Source organism: Phascolarctos cinereus, unplaced genomic scaffold (genome assembly GCF_003287225.1).
Source record: "Phascolarctos cinereus isolate Bilbo 61053 unplaced genomic scaffold, phaCin_HiC Scaffold_9;HRSCAF=440, whole genome shotgun sequence".
Taxonomy (NCBI): domain Eukaryota; kingdom Metazoa; phylum Chordata; class Mammalia; order Diprotodontia; family Phascolarctidae; genus Phascolarctos; species Phascolarctos cinereus.
Window position 1 is genome coordinate 14,957,121 of NW_027556402.1, and position 23,249 is coordinate 14,980,369.

The 23,249-nt window shown below is 40.4% G+C and overlaps 1 protein-coding gene across 1 annotated transcript in view; it reads right to left on the bottom strand.

Annotated features, from left to right (window-relative positions):
- Positions 1-6,155: 6,155 nt before the first annotated feature.
- The window catches only part of LOC110209828 (sulfotransferase 1 family member D1-like), a 32,749-nt gene continuing 15,655 nt past the window's right edge, over positions 6,156-23,249 (bottom strand). The window contains exons 3-8 of the mRNA XM_020988551.2: positions 19,949-20,074; positions 17,316-17,413; positions 13,393-13,519; positions 10,914-11,008; positions 9,393-9,573; positions 6,156-6,345 (exon numbers count right to left, since the gene is read on the bottom strand). Coding sequence (XP_020844210.1) covers positions 6,233-6,345; positions 9,393-9,573; positions 10,914-11,008; positions 13,393-13,519; positions 17,316-17,413; positions 19,949-20,074 — 740 coding nt within the window. The 3' untranslated portion in view covers positions 6,156-6,232. The remainder of the gene's footprint in view (positions 6,346-9,392; positions 9,574-10,913; positions 11,009-13,392; positions 13,520-17,315; positions 17,414-19,948; positions 20,075-23,249) is intronic.

Sequence of the window (23,249 nt, forward strand, 5' to 3'; positions counted from 1 at the left end):
GCACTGGCTGCTGTATAAGGAGTTAAAATCTAGAGTTGAGCAAGAGTTTCCTGAACACACAACAGCAAAGGCTAGTTGGCTGAGAACTAATTTACAACAGTGAGTGCAGAGCCTTGGGCAGGGAGCCAAGGAAGAAATAAAACATTACAATTTTAATGAGCAAGATTGGACAAATGTTTTCTTTATAATGTCTTCTTGCTGCTGGCTGGAGGAAAAAAAAATACAGTGGTGAATGTAACAGGGCAGGTCCACCCTACCTGAACTTTGTGATATTTCTATAGTACTATCTGAGGGGACTGGAGGACACTTGGCCCATCTATGTCTTCCTCACTGGTTTTTGTTGTTATTTGTCTTTCGTTCTTGAAGGGGACTGTGACATCAGGAAGGTGATATCATGACTTGCAAGTGAATTGGATTTAAGAGAGGCAGAGCTGGGCAATCACCAGTCTCATTTTCTCCTGTGGAACCAACTGAGTCCAGTGGCAAGATTTAGATCAGGATGCCTGGAGGTGGCCCCCTTCCTCACTAGATGGCTGTATTAAAGCCAGTCCTTTGTGTGAAGATGATAGCATTACAGGACCCCTGTTCAAACACCCATTACTTGGAATGGTTCCATATATGCCCTCTTCCCCACTCACATTTAGGTGCCTACTGTTTGAGGCAGTTATACTGCTACTAGTCCTCTATTCCAAAGAAATCAAAGAAAGAAGAATCTAGCAGCACTTTTTTTTTTTTTGGTTAGGCAATGGGGTTAAGTGACTTGCCCAGAGTCACACAGCTAGTAAGTGTTATGTGTTGGATGCCGGATTTGAAGTTAGGTCCTCCTGAATCCAGGTCCTCTATCCACTGGGCCACCTAGCTACCCCCAAGAGGAATCTATATGTATAGAAATAATTATTTTTTGATTTCTTTCATTTTTCATTTATTTTTTCTTAGTTACATGTAAACAAAAATTTTAACATTAATTAAAAAAAATTTTTGAGTTCCAAATTCTCTCTATTTATATGAACTGATACAAAGTGAAGTGAACAGAACCAGGAGATAACAGCAATATTGTAAGATAATCACTCTGAATGATTCAGCTATTCTCAGCAATACAATGGTCCAAGACAATTCCAAAGGACTTATGATGAAAAATGCACCCCCCACTTCCTATTCACACATTTAGGCAATTATTATTTTGTAAGATTAGCTCATTGCTACAATTATGTCTCCAAAGTATGAAGCTGTGCCTACTGTTTGAGGCAGTTACATTGCTTCTAGGCCTATATTTCAAAGTGATTAAAGAAAGATGAATCTATATGTATAAAAATACTTATTTCTTTATTTTTAATTCTTTCATTTTTCATTTTATTTTTTCTCAATTACATGTAAACAAAAACTTTTAACATTAATTAAAAAAATTGTTTAGGCAATTGAGGTTAAGTGACTTGCCCAGAAGCACACAGCTAGTAAGTGTCAAATGCTTGGTCTGAGGCCAAATTTGAACTCAGGTCCTGTGCTCTATCCATTGCTCAACCTAGCTGCCCCTTTAACATTCATTTAAAAAAATTTTGAATTCCAAATCCCCCTCCCCCCTTTCCCTCCTTGGAAAGGCAAGCAATTTAATATACATTATACATGTGTAGTCATATAAAACATTTCTATATTAGCTATGTTGCAAAAGAAAATACAGACCAAAACAAGTAAATATAATAAAGGAAGTAAAAAAAATATGCTCCAATTTGCATTCATACACCATGAGTTCTTTCTCTAGAAGTAGATAATATTTTCCATCGTGTCTTTTGGAATTGTCTTGGATTGCTGAGAATAGCTGGGTCATTCACAGTTGATCATCATACAATTTTGCTGTTACTATGTACATTCTTCTCCTGTTTCTGCTCACTTCATTTTGTATCAGTTCACATAAGTCTTCCTGGTTTTTCTCTCTTTGTATGTATGTTTGTATATTATGTATATTATATATGTATCTATATATAAAATAAATGGGAGGTTTACTCTTAAAGGGATGGCACTAGCATTGAGGAAGAAGGGGAAGCTCTTTTTCACAAGATGGGGTTTGGGGTGAAATTTGAAGGAAGCCTAGGACGTCAGGAAGCAGAGAAGAGAAGGAAGAGCATTTTGTGCATAGAAGACAGCCAGTGATAAGTCATAGAATCAGAATATAGAGTTATCTTGTGCAAGGAACAGAAAGAAGGCTGTTGTAGCAGGTTCAGAAAGTGCTTGGAAGGAACTAACCTGTAAAAAAACTGGAGAAGTAGGAAAGCATAAGGATGAGAGGGGCTTTAAAAGCCAAACAGAAGACTTTATCCTGGAGGTAGATAAGGGAGACACTGAAGTGTACTCTGTGTGGGGTGAGGTTATATGGTCAGACCCAGACTTTGGGCACATCATGACTTTTGAATGGAGAATGGAAGACACTTGAGGCAGGGAAAGCAGCTCTCATTCTCACTGTGACCTTCAATCTCTACACCCTTCAGTGTTTTCTCCAATTATCACCTAAGCTTTAGCTACATTCTGCTCCCCTTCCTTTCTCAAACCTTCAGTAAACCAATTCAGGACCACACCCTTGCCCCCTTATCTTGTCATCAAGCATGCATTGCCAGCTTCAACTTTGTATTACTACCACCATTTGCAACCTTCACTGCCACTGACCTGCTCTTGAGTGTGTTATACCGAGAAATGAGCGAGTTGACCACCCAAGCTAATTTTAAATTGTGGACTTTATTAGCTATTAGTGTGCGGCTGCCAGGGATATTCACATCCAAATCAAGCAGCCCCCATCAGGGGTTGAGCTAGGGTTTATATAGGGAGTATACAGGACAGGGAGGGGGATGGATCTTTGAAGTCTGGCAAGAGGAAGAGGTTTTTTGGGGGCTGGTCAAGGACACCCTTCTCCCTCTGTGTAGATATGATAATGCTGTGCAAACTTTCTCACAATGGAGGCTTCCAGAGATATGATCTGAAGGCTGTGGCCTGAGCAGCCAGATAAGGGTCTTGCTAAGGAATTTGGAGGTTTCCAGAGATATGATCTGAGGGCTGGAGCCTGAGCAGCCAGATATGGGTCTTGCTAAGGAATTTGGAGTTTTCCATGGCCTAAAGGGTTCTACTACCCAAATGGTAAAATAATGTTCTGCATTACAAGTGGAGCTGGAGAAAAAGCACAAAACTGTTGATTGGGCGCATTGTAAACTTATGTTATATAATCTCATCTGGGGACTTGCTATAGCCAGGCATCTTTGTTTATTTATCAATTTTTCACACCTTCTTAATTTATTCCTATCCAACTCACCACAACAGTTATCCAAACTTTTTCATCTCTCCTTAAGCCCCCATGGCACCCCTCCTCCAACTCTCTCAGTTAAGGAGCTTGTGTTATACTTCATCAAAAAAGAATTGAGATCATTTACCTCACTCTTTTTCTCTCTTCATTTTGCTCCATTTCTTTCATTGCAATTGCCTTCCTCTACTATCTCCTTCTCTCCTTTCTCACATGAAGAAATGTCGCTTTTCTTTGCCAAGGCAGACCCCTCTACCTGCACAGGTGACCCCATTCCATCCTGTCTTCTCCAGCAGGTTGCCTCCTCTGTCATCCCCACTCTCTTACTTATCTTCAATTTCTCCCTTTCTACTGGCTGTGTTCCTGCTGCCTATAAACATGCCCATGTCTCCCTCATCCTCAAAAAACCCTCAATTGATCCATCCATCTCTACTACCTTTCTTTCTGTATCTTGTCTCCCTTTCATGGCCAAGCTCCTTGAGAAAGCCATTTCAGTCAGTGCCTCAACTTTCATCTTGCTCGCCTCTTAACTCTGTTGTCTGGTTTTCTGCCTCATTATTCAACTGAAATAGCCTTCTCTAAATTTGCCAAAGATTTCTCAATTGCCAAGTTGTGACCTTTTTTTAGTTAAATTGGAGGGAAGCTTATGCCCACTTTAACCTCTGGTTGCCCAGTGGTGGAAGCCGCTTGGATGTGGCAGTGGTGGCAGAAGGGCTTGGTGCTATCTCCCTTGCTTCCCACACATGATTGCAGCTGTGGTCTTTCTCCATTTCGACCCCAGTGTGCTTGGGGCTCTTGACCACTCCTCTTGCTTAGTGACTTGTTCTAGGATTTAGCACAGTGCCTGGCACATGGTAGGTGCTTAATAATGGTTATTGTATTTGAGTTATATTGACTCCTGAAATTATCATTGATGGAAGAAATTCTTGTAGAGAATGGGCCCACCAAATCTGCCAAACCCACTGCCAACTGCTGTCTAAATGCCACTAATGAAAAGGTAAACTGTAGCATTTCTTTCTTTTTTTTTTTTGTGGGGCAATTGGGGTTAAGTGACTTGCCCAGAGTCACACAGCTAGGAAGTATTATGTGTCTGAGGCCAGATCTGAACTCAGGTCCTCCTGATTCCAGGGCTGGTGCTCTATCCACTGCACCACCTAGCTGCCCCAAGCCCTAGCATTTCAGCAACAGCATTGCCCTAGACCACTGGCCCCACTTCCATTCCAACCTTTGTAGTTAGTATTGAAAAAGGGAATCCCCTTCAATCTCTTCATGTGGAAAGGGGCCTGCCTTGGAATTAAACGTGAATAGTCTGAATCTTTGGAAAGGGGAATAGAGTGGTCCTTTTCCTGAACTTCCATTACTCCCCCATCATTTTGCCTTTGTTCTTTTACTGCTTCGTATGCTTTGCCTCTCCAAGAAGACTGTAAGCTTCTTGAGGGCAGGGACCACAAGTTACATTTTTGTATCCCGTGTGGTGCCTGGCACAGGACTAGTACAGTCTCACACAATGCAGTTGCTCAGTAAAGATTAGCTAATTTGATTAAAAGGGATGACAAATGCTCACTAAATAGTTTCTGAAAGACGTATTCCAAGTGAATCTTGTCATTTTTGGCATTTGTTCACTATATTTATTTGTTGCTTTTTTGATATTATTTTATTACCAGTATTATTATTTTAGCCAATTGGAGTTACATGACCTGACTAAGGTCACACAGCTAGTAAGTGTCAGAGTGTTCGGTCTGAAGCTGGATTTGAACTCAGGTCCTCCTGACTTCAGGGCAGATGCTCTATCCACTGCGCCACCTCGCTGCCCCTGATATTACTTTATACCCTCATTATATAAAATGTATCCATTGGAGAGAGGGATTACCAAAATACTGAATTGTTCCAAGACTTTGATGCAGTCATCTTGATTTGCTGTAATATAGATTATTGGGCCATCTGAGGGTGAATCTATCTAGTGCTTCTCTTGTATAGACTCAGTTAAAAACGTAGCGTTGACTTGGTACATCCCAGTTCTTATGGAAGGAGACAATGAGGAGTTAGTGAGCTAGTTTTGATCAAGGTTGTTTCTAGGCCTCAGAAATCCAAAGCCTCCGTCGTGCTGAGATTTTCTGTGATCAAGAACCCATAATCTAGGCCTTTCTACTGCCTATACGTTTAAATCATGAAGAAACATGGCATCACAGAGCTGTAACTAGCAGTTTTGATGTCTGGGGCAAGCAGATCAAAAGGAGACCTCAAATAAACTTTATAAAATGTGATACAAAAACAAGGTAGGAGAGAATTAAGACAAAGTCAGTTGAGTAGAAGAGACACACGGACACAAGGAATTTTGTTGCAGGCAGATTGTAGCATGTATTTAGGTGTCCACCTTGACTGGGAACTTGGTGTGGCCAGGCTAAGAAGGAACTCATTTGGGGCACATATTCTACCTTCTGGTATCTTCCACTTTGAACTAATAATCTTTGCTACTGAGGTGTGTTTTAATTCTGCTAGAGTCCATGATTGTAGTCTTTTAAAATCATCATTTACAATTTTTTTAAACCTTCTAGATTTCATTGCTCTTGGACAAAGCCCCACCTGTCCAACTCTAGTTACAACTCTGATAATAGGAAGGTATGTAATTGCATGCTTTCAAAATTCTTGTCTCATTTCTTGATTTAATTCTTTAAGACAATTCAAACCCTTGGGCAGTTTACTAGGAAATCTTGGACTATCATTCTTGATATCCTCTGATATATAGTTGTTTTAGGACTTTTTCCTGAATTTTACATATATATGTGTGTGTGTGTGTGTGTGTGTGTGTGTGTGTGTGTGTGTGTGTATGCATGTATATGCAAATTACTAAGCTAGACAACCGCAGAAACTCACGTATTTTCACTAAGTGTTTAATAGGTGTTTTTTCTCCTGCAAAGTATCTGAAAGCTTTGGAGGGAAGGGAAACATTCTTCAGACCTCTGCTCGAAACTTCAGTGTGGTCTCTTCCATTTGCTGGTTATAATGTTTTTCAAATCTTTCATACTGGGCGACTGTGAACTGATTCTTCCAGTCGCCTGAAATCCCTGGCAGAAAAGAAAGGATAGAGAATTAACCCACTGTGTCGCTCTCCTGTCAAACCATTTTTAGTCTGTTTTCTAAATCATGGCCCAAATGTTGTATGTTGATTTTAGAGCTGTGCTTTACATGTTCTCAAGTTTCTCAAATTTCTTTATTTTCTCCAGGTGTATAATTCCTGTGGCTTTTTCAACATTACATCAGCAATCATGGCTTAGACAGCTCTTGAGCCACCCAAGAGAGGACTCTGGGATTCAAAGTCTGGACAGTTTCATTTTCTTGCTAATTTTATTTAACCGAAATCCTGAATATGAAGAGTCCCTCAAGATTTCCACCCAAATCCTTTAGAATTAAGGGGGATGAAATATGCTTTTTAAGGAAGGTAGGGCAGCTGCCCTAGGTATTTTCTCTTATTTGTTGTTGTCGGTCAGTTGTGAATGACTCTTCATGACCCCATTTGGGGCTTTCTTGGCAAAGATACCAGAGTGGTTGGCCATTTCTTTCTCTAGCTCATTTTACAGATGAGGAAACTGAGGCCAACAGGGTTAAGTGACTTTCCCAGGGTCATACTGCTGGTAAGTGTCTGAGGTTAGATTTGAACTCAAGAAAATGAATCTTCCTGATTCCAAGCCCAGTGTTTTCCCCACTGCACCAAGAATCTCTTCAATCTTTTTTTTTTGTAGCTTAGATATCTGTAGATGGCAGAGAAAATTAATAGCATAATAGCATTTGATATTCCAATAGTCTTTAGCATTAATACAGGATATTCCCGAAGTCTTAGTACAGTTTTAAGCCTGAAATTAATAGGTGTGTTGTTGTTGTACAGTCCTGTTCAACTCTCCATGAGCCCATGTGGGGTTTTCTTGGCAGAGACACTGGAGCAGCTTGCCATTTCCTTCTCCAGCTCATTTTACAGATGAGGAAACTGAGTTGTGAGTTGCCCAGGGTCACAGAGCTGTCTGAGGCTATATTTGAGCTCAGGAAGATGAATCTTCTTGACTCTAGCCCAGCCACTCTACCCACTGTGCCACCTAGCTGCCCCCAAATTAGTGGGTAACTGTGTAACTTTGTTGTATCTGTGATACCCTTTTATATTTTAAATTTTAAAAGCTAAGACTTTTAGAGCATCCTCTATAGCACTTTAAGGTTTATAAATTAGTTTTACAAATTATTTCCAATTATTAGCTCTTTTGATCCACACAACAATAGTGGGAAGTAGGTGCTATTATTATTATCCCCATTTCCCCATTTTACTTTTCTTTTTTTAAATTTTTTTTTTTGGTGAGGCAGTTAGGATTAAGTGACTTACCCAGGGTCGCACAGCTAGTTGAGTATCATGTGTCTGAGGCCAGATTTGGGCTTAGGTCCTCCTGACTCCAGGGCCGGTACTCTATCCACTGCGCCATCTAGCTGCCCCCAATTTTTTTTTAGCTTTTTTTTTTTTTGAGGGAGGCAATCACAGTTAAGTGACTTGCCCAGGGTCACACAGCTAGTAAGTGTCATGTGTCTCAGTTCACATTAGAACTCAGGTCCTCCTGACTCCAAGACTGGAGCTCTATCCACTGCACCACCTAGCTGCCCACCATTTCCCCATTTTACAGATGAGGAAACTGAAGCAGACGGAGGCTAAGTGACTTGCCCAAGACCACACAGCTATTAAACGTCTAGGGCTGGATTTGAACTTGAGTCTTTGTGATTCCAGGTCTTGTACTCTGTCCTAGACTCCAGGTCTATCTAGTTGTCTAGGAAAACCCAATTTTAGCAAATCCCAACAAGGTACTTCATTATTTTAATAAATATGCAAATTGAGTACTTTCATATCAAATTTGCAAAAGCATTTGCCACTGACTGTATATTTTTATACTGTTCCCATGAGATTATAAGTTCCTTGAGGGTGGGGACTATCTTTTGACTCTTTTTTTTTTTTTGCTTTTGGTGAGGCAATCAGGTTTAAGTGACTTGCCCAGGGCCACACAGCTAGTAAGTGTCAAGTGTCTAAGGCCGGATTTGAACTCAGGTCCTCCTGACTCTACTCTCTATCCACTGCGCCACCTAGCTGCCCACCATGGTCTTTTGCCTCTTTTTGTATCCCCAGTGCTTAGCATGGTGCCTGGAATACAGTAGGCTCTCAGTAAGTGTTTACTGAACTGAATTGAATTGAATTTCTGGGCAATAATCACAGAACACAGCTCAGCTAGGCTAAACCCCAGCAGATACTCTAAGCCCCACACCATTTCAACCACTTATCCATCCACAACTTTAGCTCAAAGTACACTAACTATATAAGATCGAATTTTAGACCAGAAAGGTCTGAGCTGATCATCTAGCTTAACCTACTCACTTTATCAATGAGGAGGCTGCTCAGGGAAGCACACACACCTCAGTTATCCGTGTTCCTGTTTCTCTTACAGTTACTGACACTTTCCTGAGTGAGGAAACCCAAGTCATTACATAAGCCCAAGGTGTTTCAGTTCAGTAAAGGATCCCAGGAAAGACATTGGTTGGGATACTCACTTCGGATGCGAAGGGAAAGTTCTCACCTGAAAACTTCCCATCAGGTTACGTTTGTGGCAGTAAAGATGTTTGCCACAGAATATTACCTTAAAGCTGTATTTTTCTTTTTACCCTCACCTTATTGTTTTTCTAAACCACCTAGCTAGGTGGTATAGTGGATAGAGCACCAGGCCTGGAGTCAGGAAGACCTGAGTTCAAATTCAGCCTCACTCATTGGCTGGGTGATCCTGGGCAAGTCACTTAACCCTGTTTGCCTCAGTTTCCTTATCTGTAAAATGAGCTAGAGAAAGAAATGGCCAACCCCTCCAGTATCTTTGCCAAGAAAGTCCCAAATGGGGTCATGAAGTGTCAGACATGACTGAAAATGACTGAACAACAACAAAGAACCCACTCATGGTTACTATTTCCCTCTCCCACTCCTGCTATTATTAGTCCATTTAGTCTCGTGGAATTTGGGGGCTGGACTGATGGGCTTTCATATCTCTTCCAATCCCCAAATCCTACATATTTTTGAATATGAGTTCTCCTGTAAGACTCTCACCCTTTCTCATAAAAGGAGATATGCTGTGGTCCATTTCTTTTTCTGTCATCATGGTATAATTGGCAGTTGGGTTCTGTTTCATGATATTGAAGGAAGTGTGATAGAGGATTTTATTCACAATCTCTTCCGGCAAATCCTTTCCCAGGAACTTCAGAATTTTCAGGAGTTCACGTTTTGGGTCCTAGAGAATCATGGAATCACAGAATTTTAAAGCTGGGATTTCAATGGTTAGGTAGCTCAACTCATACTTGGAAGAAATCCCCCATTATAACACGGCCAACAAATGGTTATGCAGCTTCTGTCTGAAGATCTCCAAAGAAGAGAACCCACCACCTTTCAAGGAAGCTCAATCCACTTGGGGAAGCTCTCCCTTTTAGGCAGTGTTTTCCTGACATCATAACTAAATGACTTTCTTTATGCTGCTCACTTCTTGCTTCTGGCTGTGTTTTCTTGGACAAACAGAACAAGCTGCAAATGCTTGGAGACAGCTATCATGTTCTTCCCATCTTTTCTTCTTTGATCTATCCTGTTCCTTCAATGGATCATTATGGGCTCAAGACCTTCTACCGACCTGGCCACTTACTCTGGATAGTCTCCAGTTTATCAAAATCCTTCTACCATGGAGGACAAGACTCCACATGATGGCTGATGAGGGCTGAATACATTTGTACCAACACTTCCCTATTCCTAGAAGCTATGCTTCTCTGAATGAAGCCCAAGATAGTATTAGCTTTTTTGGGTGCCACATAACCTCTGACTCGCATTGACCTCATGGTCCACTAAAATCCTTCAACTTTTTTTTTTAAAGAAAAATTATGTTCTCTAGCATTCTGGGAAGGTGGTGGAGGGTCAGAAATTTCCAAGCTCTCCAAATTTCTTCTGCAAACAGAACATCATACCAAAATGAACATAGAGCCGCAAAAATAAAGGGGTATGGCAGTTGTTCTCGTAAGACAACTTGAGAGGACCTCAGGAAAGATACAACCTTATCTAATCATGACTTCTGATCTCATACATGGAAAGCTAATTTGTTATTGTACTCAAGTATAAGATCTGACATTTATTCCTACTGAATTTCACCCTAGCCTGTAAAGGCCCTTTGGGGTCCTGCCTCTGTCATCCAGTGAGTTAACTATCTCCCAACTTTGAGTCATCTGCAAATTGGAGGAGTATGCCCTCTATACCTTTATCTGAGTCATTGATAAAAGTGTTATATAACACAGGGTGAAGCCCAGATCTGTGGGGCAGCCCACTGCAGATCTCCTGGGCCATTGACATTGAGTTACTCACAATAACTCTTTGAGTGGGGCCATCCAACCAGTTTTGAATCCATCTAATTGTATTCTTGCCTAATTCATCTCTCTTCATCTCCACAAGAAGAATATGAGATGCTTTGTTAGAAGATAGAGTGACTATAAGACAGTCATATTTGAAATAATCATATGAATGAAGAGAGTTTCAAGGGTGGAAGGGAGGGAGGTAGAGTTTCTTTCATGTGGAAGAAGGTTCTCTTTATCTCACCTCCTTCATATCTTCATAGAAGAGGTAGAGGATACGGTAGTCCTTCTTCTTCTCCCACCAGCCCTTCACATGGTCATACCAGGAACCAAAACTCACTAGGTTACAAAACATAAGACATTCAGGGAAAAAGAAGGATTTATAAGAAAGAAAGACCTTTAAAAACCACTCACATTTCTTGTTATTGTCACCATTATCATCTTATCCATTTTAATTCAAGAAGCATTTATTAAGTGCCGAGTTTGTTGAAAACTCTGCTAAATTTTAGGGATATAAAGGAAAAAACAACAAGGAAATTGCCTTCAAGGAACTTACATTCTGCTGTGGTAATACAATATGCTGAGTACCTATACAACTAAGGCACTAAGATAGATTGTAAAAAAGAAGCAGTCCCTGCTCAAGGTACTTACAATCTAAAGGACATCTACACAAAAACGATGAGTGATGTTAGGAAGGGAAGTAAGGAAGTGGAAGTTCAAAATGCCTTGTCAAAACAATAGATAAAGTGGAAGTTCAGAGAAGGGAGAAATCATGTGGAACTGGGGATCTGAAATGAGAGGACCTGGGTTCAAATCCTGCATCTTCCGCTTGCCTATTGTGTGATTTTGGACAAGTCATTTACCTCTCTGGGGTTCAGTTTCTTTTTTTAAAGTAGAGGAGCTGGACTGGACGCCTTCTTTGGTCCTTTCCAGCTCTGGATCTATGAGCTTCTGCAAGAAGCTGGGACTTAAGCAGGGCCTTGAAGGACACATAGGACTTACATCATAAGAAAAGATGGGGGGGGGAAATGTTGGGCAGGTAGAAAATCATGAGCAAAAGTAAAAAGGGGGAACTAAGACAGCCTTGGAGGAAGTGAGTAGATACGTGTTTAATGGAGGAGAAGTTTGAAGGTTGGAGGGATTGTCTAGGGCAGGTTGTACAGTGCCTTGAATGTCAGTGTGAGGATAGGGCTCCACTGATTATCCCACTCAATTAAAAGTAGTTGTCTTTGTTAGGTAAGAACATCTTTTTGATTGACAACCAGAATCAATGTACGGGGCCGTTCACCTCCATGAATCAATCAAAGCCATTATATGAGAATGGAATCCCATTGGGATACCTCTTGAATCCACACCCTTAGAATCTCAGGTTCTGAGATCATGTCTTCCTTTCATACAAATTCCTTAGGGCATAAGCAGTCTCTCAGTCAGTGGGCTTTGAGGAATTCAGGGAGGTATATAGGCTTTGTTCCTGATCCTTTCTCTTGTGATTCAATCAAAAAGGTGTTCTTACATAATTTGTTGGGGCAGTGAGGTAGCACTGCAGTGGATACAGTGAAGGGCTTGAAATCAGGAAGACTGAGTTCAAATCTGGCCTCAGACACATTAGCTGGTGACTCTGGACAAGTCACTTAACTCTTTGCCTCAGTTTCTTCATCTGTAAGGTGAGCTAGAGAAGGAAATGGTATACACCTCTAGCATCTTTGTGAAGATGACTCCAAATAAGGTCACATAGAGTTGGACGGGATGGAAAATGGTAGAACAGCAATAACAACAATAATCTAATTTGTTAAGGTTAGGTAATTACTTTTAGGTGGGTAAGATAATTAATGTAGTCCTTCCCTTGTAACAGAGCAAGCAATCTCCACTTTATTCGGTAGGAACTGAAGACTTGAAACAAAAACAAATATTGGAAAATGTGGTAGATTTGAAAAGGTGCAGATTGGAGTCAGGAACACAAGTTAGGAGAGTTTTGAAACATTTCTGCCATAAGCTTGGGGCTACACTAGGGTAATGAGAATGAATTTGGGCAAATGATTCTGAAAAATTATGATCTATAAGTTCTGATTATTTGTAAACACCTCTTGTATTGGAAGGGATACCATAAAATGTTCATTCTTTTAATCATGTTCACCTCTGTTTTTTTCCTTCATTTCTGTAATAATAATAATAATAATAATAACAACATTTATGTAGTGTTTTAAGGTTTGCAAAGCATTGGCTAGTCAATGGGGTTATGTGACTTGTCCAGGGTCACACAGCTAGTAAGTGTTGTGTGTCTGAGGTCACATTTGAACTCAGGTCCTCCTGACTCCAGGGCTGGTGCTCTATCCACTGCACCACCTAGCTGCCCCAGATGTTATATTTTTTAAAAGAGTCTCATGAAAATGCTGGGAATGAGGTGCTATTATTAGCCCTATTTTACAAGTGAGGAAACTGAGGCTGAGAGAGGTTAAGTAACCTCTTAAGGTCATGCAGTGTCTGAGTATGGATTTGAACTTAAGTCTTCCTAGCACTGAAGCCAGCATTCTATTCACTGCCACCGGCTGTCTAAGAGGATAGGAAGTAGAGAAAGGGACCTCAGTCAATACATCTTGATTCACTGTGAACTCCATGTGCCCTTATTCAGTCACTCAGTCATCAAGCATTTATTAAGCACTCACTGTGTGTTCTAGGACACTTCTTGTTTTTAGTTCTGAGCTCCAATGAATAGCTAGTCTTACCCCTTCCAGTCATGAAACTCTCCAGAAACTGCTCCCAGGTACCAGGCTCTGGGTGCATCTTTGCCATCTTGTAGAAATAGTAGTAAGAGACAGCTACATCCTTAGCATTCCGTGCCACATAGATCATCTGTGGGAAGAGATGGAAGATTTTGTGGGTTTTCGTTCATATTCTTTTACAAGACGATAATTAAGTGACTTCAGTAACGTGCACTTGTATTATTAGAACAGATGCTTCCCCTTCCTACTTTCAGATCTAGGCCTCCACATCTGTCCTCTAACATAGGGCCTGCATAGCTGTGCATTAGCACAACATGGAGGGGTGAGGGCAACACTTTCAGTTCTCCAGGCATGTGTTGGAGCCAGCTCGAATTGGCTTCAGAGAACTGATTTAAATTTTCAGTGTGAGCATTTCCACCTCAAATATTGGCAAATAAATCAGGGCTTGATTTATTCTTTTATTGATTGTCTATAATTAAGAAGGTGGTGGAGAAAATTTTAATAATGCCTTTAATCTTAAACATACCCTACCATTTTTTCCCCCTGGGGTTGTTCAGTTGTTTAAGTTATGTCCAACTATCCATGATGCCATTTGGGTTTTTTTTGGCAAAGATAGTGGAGTGTCTTGCCATTTCCTTCTCCACTTCATTTTACAGATGAGGGAGCTGAGGCAGCATTAGGTGACTTGCCCAGAGTTGCATAGCTAGTAAGTATCTAAGGCAGGATTTGAACTCGTCTTCCTGACTCCAGGCCCAGCACTCTATCCATTGAGCCACCCAGGTGCCCTTTAGGGCTCAGTTGTTAAACATTCACCAGAACACCATTGCATGTATAGCTTCTAATTAGGAAGAAATTATGTCATCAGAAATACGAATGTTGTACTATGAAAAAATTCCAGGTAACCAACATCCAATTAAACTATAACCTTCAATTAGAATCTTTTTCTGTACTCCATCTTTAGTAGAAACAAGCCAATCACAAAAATACAAACCTAACATCAGAGATTCCATGAAAAAAAAACCCCAAATATTTCTGGCATATACCCACAGTTGGGGATGTTATAGATAAGGCTCAGGCTTTGGGAGAGGAGTGGATGAGTTGATTAAAATTCCTTTCCTCCCTGTGATTTTGTGATTCTATGATAGCATATTTCTCCTACTACAAAAAAGCTGTTGCTCTGTGGAATGGCGAGACTTACTTGGTATTTTGAACATGAAATATTTAGCTTTTTCCTTACATGTCATTCTCCCCTCCCTCCTCCCCTGGAGAATGAAAGCAGGGACTGTTTTGTTTTTGTTTTTATGTGCCTGGTATGGCACCTATCACATAGTAGGCACTCTATACCAGCTTGTTGAGTTTTGAAGCTTCATGGTTGGATTTTTAAAAATACAGCAGCCAATTTTCATGACTTAGCTGGTAATAATAATAGACAACACTATATGTCTTGAAAGTTTGCCAAGCTCTTTATATAGTCTCTCATTTGATCTTTACAACAGCCCTGTGAGGTAGGTATTATTATTATTTTCATTTTACAGATTGAAAAACTGAGGCAGACAAAGGGTAAGTGACTTGCCCAGGGCTAAGCCACTAGTGTCTGAGGAAGGACCGGAACTCAGATCTCCCTGACTCCAGATCTAATGCTCTATCCTTTAAGTCACCTAGCTCTAAGTACAATATAATAAACTCAATTTATTGATGACTGCAATGACTTTGTGTGGATATTTTGATGTAATAGGGGTTTCCATGTCTTCCTTCCCCATGTGCTCTGACAAGATCACAGCCCCATGGGAACATTCAGGGTGGAGCTGAAAAGAGAGACAACTTCTGCTTTTACTCTCTACTTTTTGTTTTCCTGAAAGAGTGTGTGCCTTGGAACTCTCTCTGAGACTTCCTGTGGGAATTAGGGAGTGAGGGCAGGAGTTCTCTCTCCCTTTAAATAATGACTACTGAGGGGGCAGTTAGTGAAGACAGCACTGGCTCTGGAGTCAGGAAGATCTGAGTTCAAAACCACTCTCAGATCAGACACTTGACACTTACTAGCTGTGTGACCCTGGGCAGGTCACTTAACCCTAACTGCCTCACCAAAAAAAAAAAATAATGACTATTGAGTGGGCAGCTCTTCCTGTTCAGTGGCCAGTAAGGGTGTTGCATTACCATCTCAAAGACCAAGTCCTTCAGGTGGGCCAAAAATGTCCCTGGGGATGGCCCAAGGTAGTTTAGCTCACTCCCATCTACTTCAGTGAGGGGCACTCTTATTGTATAAGAAGAATGATATTAAGGCGTTGCAGTCATCAAAGAAAATGCTGTGTTGATTACATTTTACGTATGAAGTCGTGAAAATTGGCTACTATAGAAAGTTTTAAAACCGTTTATTCATCTATTCACCAAGTATTTATAAAGTTTCTACTTTGTGGGGCAGCTAGATGGTACACTGCATAGAGCACTGGCCCTGGAGTCAGGAGGGCCTGAGTTCAAATCTGGCCTCAGACACTTGACGCTTATGTGTGACCCTGGGCAAGTCACTTACTATTTGCTAGGTGCTGTGCTAGGCATACAAAGATAATACCAAAATAGCCCTTGATTTTAAGAAACTTACATTCCTTTGGGAGAGAAATGAAATACCAAGAAAACTAAATAAAAAATATACAAGTACAAGGCAACTTTCATAGGGAGGATTCATAATGGGGGGAATTCTATAAGAGGTAGAATTTGAGCTAAGCCTTCAATCAAACTATGGACACTGGGGCAGAAGTGAGGAGGAAATTTATTCCAACCACTGGAGACAGCCTGATAACCCATAAGAATTAAGAAATAGAAGACCACAGGAGAACAGATCTAAGTCTAGAAAGGACCTTTCAATTCCCTCACTATATAGGTGAGGAAACTGAGGGTAAGTGAGCTGAATGAACTCCATCAGGGTCACACAGGGAGTTCAGCTCCTGGGACAGCAAAATACATACTTTCACTGGAACTTAGTGTATGAAGGAGAATTATTTGTACTATGGCTGGGAAAGTGGACTGGAGATAGGTTTTCAAGGGTTTCAAAGGTGAAGTAAAGGAATTTATATTAATTCTAGGGTCCAACAGGGATCCTATAAACTTCTTTAATGGGGGAGTGACCTGATTAGACCTGTGCTTTCAGATTATCAGTTCTTCAGGAGTGTATGAGATGACTGGCAAGAGGGCCCAATAGCCAGGGTGATCAAGGGACTTTCCAGTGAGGGATGCTTACTCTTTAATGGACTCCATTCAATTAATTCATTCATATATTTCTGAAGTATCTGCTGTGTATTATGTACTGTGCTAGGGTTAGGGATACACAGGGTAAGGAAATAAAGAAGAAAACCTTATCCTAAAGGAACTTGCATTCTTTGGGGGAAAAAATAACTTTCATAAGGGCTTGTTGACATGACAGCTTTTTTTTCCCACTGTGTTATACTGCAATATCATGTCACATGTATACCTAGAAACATAATCTCATTGCAGGAGAATCCCTAAGAAGGGAAGCAGATCAGTGGCCCAGTAGATAAAGCAGTAGATCTGGAGTCAGGAAAAGCTGAGTCCAAATCCAGATGAAGCTGTATAACCCTAGGGAAGTCTTCTAATTTCTGACTCAGTTTCCTCATTGGCAAAATGGGGATAATAATAGGACATACGTCCCAGCATAATTATGAAGACAAAATGAGATAGTATTTGTAAAGTACTTTGTAAACCTTAAAGTGATATATAAAATGATAGCCATTAGTAAAATTCTGTACCTCTGATTTGTGAGTCTCTGATTACCGGTATGGCGTCCCTGCAGACAATATCTTATCTAATTATCTCCTCCCTGGGAAACAAATACCTCTCCCATTGGGAGGTGGAAGTCCTGTCTGGAGAAGGCCAGCCTCCCCCCTCAGCCTTCTCCTTCCTTTAGAGTTGATTACCTTACAGTCATTCTTCCACAGAGAAGAAGGAAGGAGCTCAACGGGCAGATGGGTTTTCACCAGACGTGGGGACTTCAGTGCTTCCAATTGCTTTATGCCTGTAAGTGCAGAAATAACCAAGATTGGTGAGGATCAGTGGTGCCTCATCATGGTGGGGGAGTTTCACCGTGGTCCAAGTCATCATCAGCATGTTCTCTTGAAACCATATCATAGGTTAGAGCGGGAATCAACATGGAGGTCATTTGGTTTAGGGAGTGCAGAGGTAAAATACTCCCATTTTACAGATGAAACTGAAACCCCAAGGGTTTAAATAACTTGCTCAGGCTCACCCAGGTGATAAGTACCAGAGACAGGATTTGAAGGCCAGTACTCTAACTCTAAAAACTAGGGCCAAACCAGCTTTACAAAACCTTAACAGCCCACAGCAAGAAATAAAGGTGTTTAAATAGTGCCATTAGCCTCCCAGGCATGTTTGGTCCTAGTTAGCTAATACAAACCTAGCCAAATGCCACACACATCTCATGAAAACTTTACATAGAAAAGTGCACAGTTTTGTCCAGTAGATCTATAGAGAGTCATTGCATTCTGAGGGAGGCAGGGGGACAGAGGGTCAAGAGCCCTAGTTTGTGCCATAGAAATAAAGAGAAGAGAAGAGCAAATAAATTAAATAAGCAAATGATATTAGGAGATGCAATATTTCAGTTGGATAGGGTCAGGAAGAGCTAGAGAGCTGGGTTCAAGTTCTGCCTAATAAAGATATACATACATATGTATAAAAGCTATGTGACCATGAGCAAATCATTTAACCCTTCCATGCTCTGGGCAAATGCCAAAGTCTCAGTTTAGATTTTGAGCTGATGTTTTCTTTTCTTTTCTTTTCTTTTCTTTTTTTTTTTTTTGAGGCAACTGGGGTTAAGTTTCTTGCCCAAGATTATACAACTAGTAAGTGTCTGAGGTCAGATTTGAATCTACACCCTACTGACTCGTGGCCCCGTGCTCTATCTGCTGTGTCACTTAGCAGCCTCTTAGAGCTGATCTTCATCAGGGGAGGAAAGAAGGAAACAAATGCCAGCGATGTAGGTCCTGTGCTAAGCACTTTACCGATATGATCTAATTTGATCCTCACAACAGCCCTCTGAGGTAGGTGCTATTATTATCCCCATTTTACAGGTAAGGAAACTGAGGCAGATAGGGTTAAGTGACTTGCCCAGGGTCACACAGCTAGTAAGTGTCTGAGACCAGATTTGAACTTATGAAGATGGGTCTTCCTGATTCTAAGCCCAGCACTCTGTCCACTGAGCCACCTAGCTGCCATATATATATCCAAATCCACATATTAATAATTTATGTTCTACTTGGCTTCTACATTATTTATTCAGCTATTTTTCTAAACAATTCCCTTAGGAGCTTATATGTTTCACCAATAAATATTTCACTCATATTTAAACATGCCACCATTTGGTGGTTAGAGGAAGTCATTATCAATTCCATTTTGCAGATGGAGAAATGATGGGGAAATTGATTGCTCATGAGTGAATGAACTTCTCTAACACTTTAAGGTTGGTCAGACCCTTATCTTACCACGACTCAAACATATAATATTAAATGCGTCATCATGATTATCCTGTTCTGGTAAAGGAAATAGGTTCAGTGTGATTGAGTTCCTTTTGGTTCCACAGCGGTACAGGTCAGAACTTGATCCATATTGACTCCAGTGTCAAAATGGGCTTTGAACCCAGAGTTCCTAATGCCAAGTCCAGTGCTCAATCCATTATGGCAGCTGCTTTTCAAATGAAAGAGCAAGACATTTAGACATAGGATGATTGCCACAGAGTAGCTTTAAGATTGGCAAAGTGCTTGATATACATTATGCCATTTGCTGCTTTACCCCCTGAGAGAGATGATATTATCATCCCCATTTTATCGATGAGAAAACTGAAGCTGAGAGATGTTACAAGACTTGCTCAGCATCATAGACATGTCTGAGCAGACTTTAAACTCAGTCTTCCCGTGCTAAGTTTAGTGGTCTCTCCTTTGTGTTATTTAACTGGGAAACAGGTAATTGGACAAGTTTTGACAGCACCTGGAAAGGTCAGGAAGACCTTTAGTGGGAGGGAGAGCCTTAGGCAGTAATGGCTGACCATGGCTAACAAAGGCAAGGGGGAGGATGTTGTTATGTGAGAAGGGTCTGCTGAGAAACAAAGACTTGGCTTGGGTTCTTGTTACTCCTGGGGATAGCTTCCTTCTATAACAAAGTTAGGGAAGGCTTCATAAGCCCATTCAAGATTTTCCATTAGGATCTGATCAAAGCTCTAAAAATCTTTAGATCTGCACTTAGGGAGTGATGTGTTTCTTGGCCAGTGAAATGATGTTTCCTGCTTCTCTTCTTACTGCCCCCTTAGCCACCAAGAGGTTGCATAATGAAGGGAGAGAGTTTACTGCTATTATCTGATGACCAGCTTATTATAATTTGTTATTTACTCAGATTACATTGGATTAGTTTCCTATGCTTTTTTTTTAGCTTTGCAGATTTTTTTTCCAGCATAACTTTTCAGAATGTCTGCTCTACAGATGATGGGAAGTGTATGGGTATGCTGATTTGTTCTAAAATAAAGACACATTCACTAAAATACCATTTACGTATCCAGGCATTATCAGTTCCATGAAAGGGACCCGATTAAATATAGCATCTCGTTTGCATTTCTCCACATCTCCATTGTTATAGATCAGATCCAAGATTTCACTGACCCAAGTGGTACCTGAAAAAAAAATTACAGAAATTAGATTTTTAAATTAAGAAAAAGACTTATTTTAGTTTTATGGAAACATGATTATTAAAAAAAACATTTTCACACAAGGGAACTGAAAGTAGCTAAGTGGCTCAGTGGACAGAACACTGGTCCTTGAGTCACCAGGACCTGAGTTCAAATCCTGCCTAAGATACTTACTTGCTATGTGACCCTGGACAAGTCAATTAATGTTGGTTTGCCTCAGTTTCCTCATTTGTAAAATAAGGATAATAATAGTACTTATCCCTGGGTTGTTGTGAAGATAAAATTGTAAAATGCTTAGTACCATGTCTGGCACATAGCAAATGTTATATAAATGTTAGCTATTATTATTATTATGAGGGAAATTGTGTGATAAATTTATGGGAAAATAAAGAGTGGGAAGGAAGGGGGCCTAGAAGTAGCAGATCTCAAATTATACTACAAAGCAGAAATCATTCAAATGTTTTAGTCCTGGTGAAGAAAAAGAAAGGTCAATCAGTGGAACAGATTCGATTCATGAGATACAAACGCAAACGAACAGAGTAACCTAATGTAGTGTTTGATAAACCCAAAGACCCACAGCTAAAGAAGTGAGAGATCAGTATTTGATGAACATTGCAGGGAACACTGGACAGCAGTCTGGCAGAAATTAGGTTTAGATTTGTTCTGTGAAGTTTGGATTCAGTCCAAGGGCTGTACTTGAGGACCTAGAGGGCCACATGTGGCCTCGAGGCCACAGGTTCTGCAGCCCTGGTTTAGACCAATACCTTATACCAAGATAAGCTTTAAATGGACACATGACTTAGATATAAAAGGTCATATCGTAAACAGTAGAAGACTAAAATTATGGGAAACGTAAGAATCAATCATTAAGAACTTGGATGACTGTTATGAGCCAGGCACTTGGGAATCCCCACTCCTAAAGAGCTTACATTCTACCAATGTGAGTGAAAAAAGCAGGCGATCCCTTGGAGAGTGCGGCGTGGGACGACAACAACCACAGTAACAAGGACAGCAACACCAGCATTTATGTAGTGCTTGGAGGTTTGCAAAATGCTTTACAACCGTTATCTCATTAATGTCCTCACAACAGCCTAGGAAGGGAGGCTCTGCTGTGTGCCCCACCCTATGAGATTTGTAAGCAGCTGAAATCTGGTGAAAGTGAATGTTAAGGGGGAGAGAAAGGGGAGCTGATGAAATGTTGCAGAGGGATCTACTGAGGCTTCCTGATTCCAGACCCCATTTACAGGGAGTAAGCATCTGATGCAGGCTTCAAATTCAGCTGTTCTTCATTCCATGTCCTGCCACCTAGAAGCCATCATGCCACCCAGAAGAAGTATTTGCTGATTGAGTATCCCAGCAAAGGAGACTGAAAGGTCCTGGAGGAGGAGCTGTGAGAGACACATAGAAAGGGATAATAGGTTTAGGTGCACAGGGTTTTAGTGATCTTCTAGTGCTACCCGTTCATTTTACAGATGGGGAAACTGAGGCCCAGGCAGGTAAAGTGATTTGCCCAAGGTGAAGAGAGCTAGAGTTTGAATTCAGATTGGCTGACTTCAGGTACAGTGCTCTTTTGACTGTATCACTGAGATCCCAGATGGGGATTGTCTGGAAAAAATAGAAAAATTAATTAAGGCCTTTCACAATCAAATGAAGTATCCAATACTGGAGAAGACAAGTTATTAGCATTGCAGATACAAAGCCATTCGGATTTGCTAATTAAATACAAGCGAATTTATAATCCATTTTGACTAATTAAGATGAAGCTTGTGAGATATTTGTGTTTGTCATTGCTGTTTTGATGACTGCAGAGCAGAAAAAAGATGTAGAATTTATTGGTCTTCAGTCAAGAAAGGTTTGGTTTCATATCTACTTAACTCAGTTAAGAGTTAGTAGAGTTAAAGAAGGGGTTCTTTTTTGTATTTTATATTTTTATTTTAAAATTTATTAATTTATTTTGATTTATCAACAATCACTTCTATATGCTTTTGAGTTGAAAATTTTTCTCCCCCTTCCTCCCCACCACCCTCCCCAAGACGGCGCACAATCTGATATAGGCTATACATTTACATTCGTATTAAACATATTTTCACGTTAGTGAAGTTGTAAGTAAAAATTAAAACCAATAGGAAGAACCATCAGAAAGAGGACACAAAACTCAACAGAAGAGAAAAAAATAGCGATTCGACTTCCATAGTTCTTTCTTTGGATGTGGACAGCATTTTCCATCATGAGGCCTCTGGAGATGTCTTAGATCCTTGTAATGCTGAGAAGGGTTAAGTTTATCACTATCAATCATTGCACAATGTGAATGTTATTGTGTACAAAGTTCTCTTGATTCTGCTCACTTCACTCAGCATCAGACCATACAAGTCTTTCCAGGTTTTTCTGAAGTCAACCTGTCCATCATTTCTTATAGCACAACGGTATTCCATTATATTCATATATCACAACTTGCTCAGCCATTCCCCCACTTGATGGGCATCCTCTCGATTTCCAATTCTTTGCCACCACAAAAAGAGCTGTTATGAATATTTTTGTGCATGTGGGTCCTTTTCCCATATCTTTGATCTCTTTGGGATATAGCCCTAGAAGTGCTGTTGCTGGGTCAAAGGGTATGCACATTTTTATAGCCCTTTGGGTATAGTTCCAAACTGTTCTCCAAAATGGTTGGATCATTTCACAACTCTACCAACAATGCATTAGTGTTCCAATTTTCCCACATCTTCTCCAGCATTTATCATTTTCCTGTTTTGTCATGTTGGCCAATCTGATAGGTGTGATGTGGTGCCTCAGAGTTGTTTTAATTTGCATTTCTCTAATCAATAATGATTTAGAGCATTTTTTCATATGACTATAGATGGCTTTAATTTCTTTACCTGAGAACTGTCTGTTCACATCTAAAGGAGGGGTTCTTAATCAGAGATCTATAGACCCTGTTTTGTGAATAGATTTTAGGGGGTTCACGACTTTGTAGGGGAAAAATGACACCTTTATTTTCATTAACCTTGGACTGAAAACTAGCGTTCTCCTTAGTTATTTAAAAAAATTATTTTGCAAAGGGATCTATAAGCTTCATGAAACTGCCAAAGGAGTCTCTGTCACCAAAAAAAATAAGTTAAGAACCCCTCAATTTTTTAAATCGAGTGATTCACCAAATGTG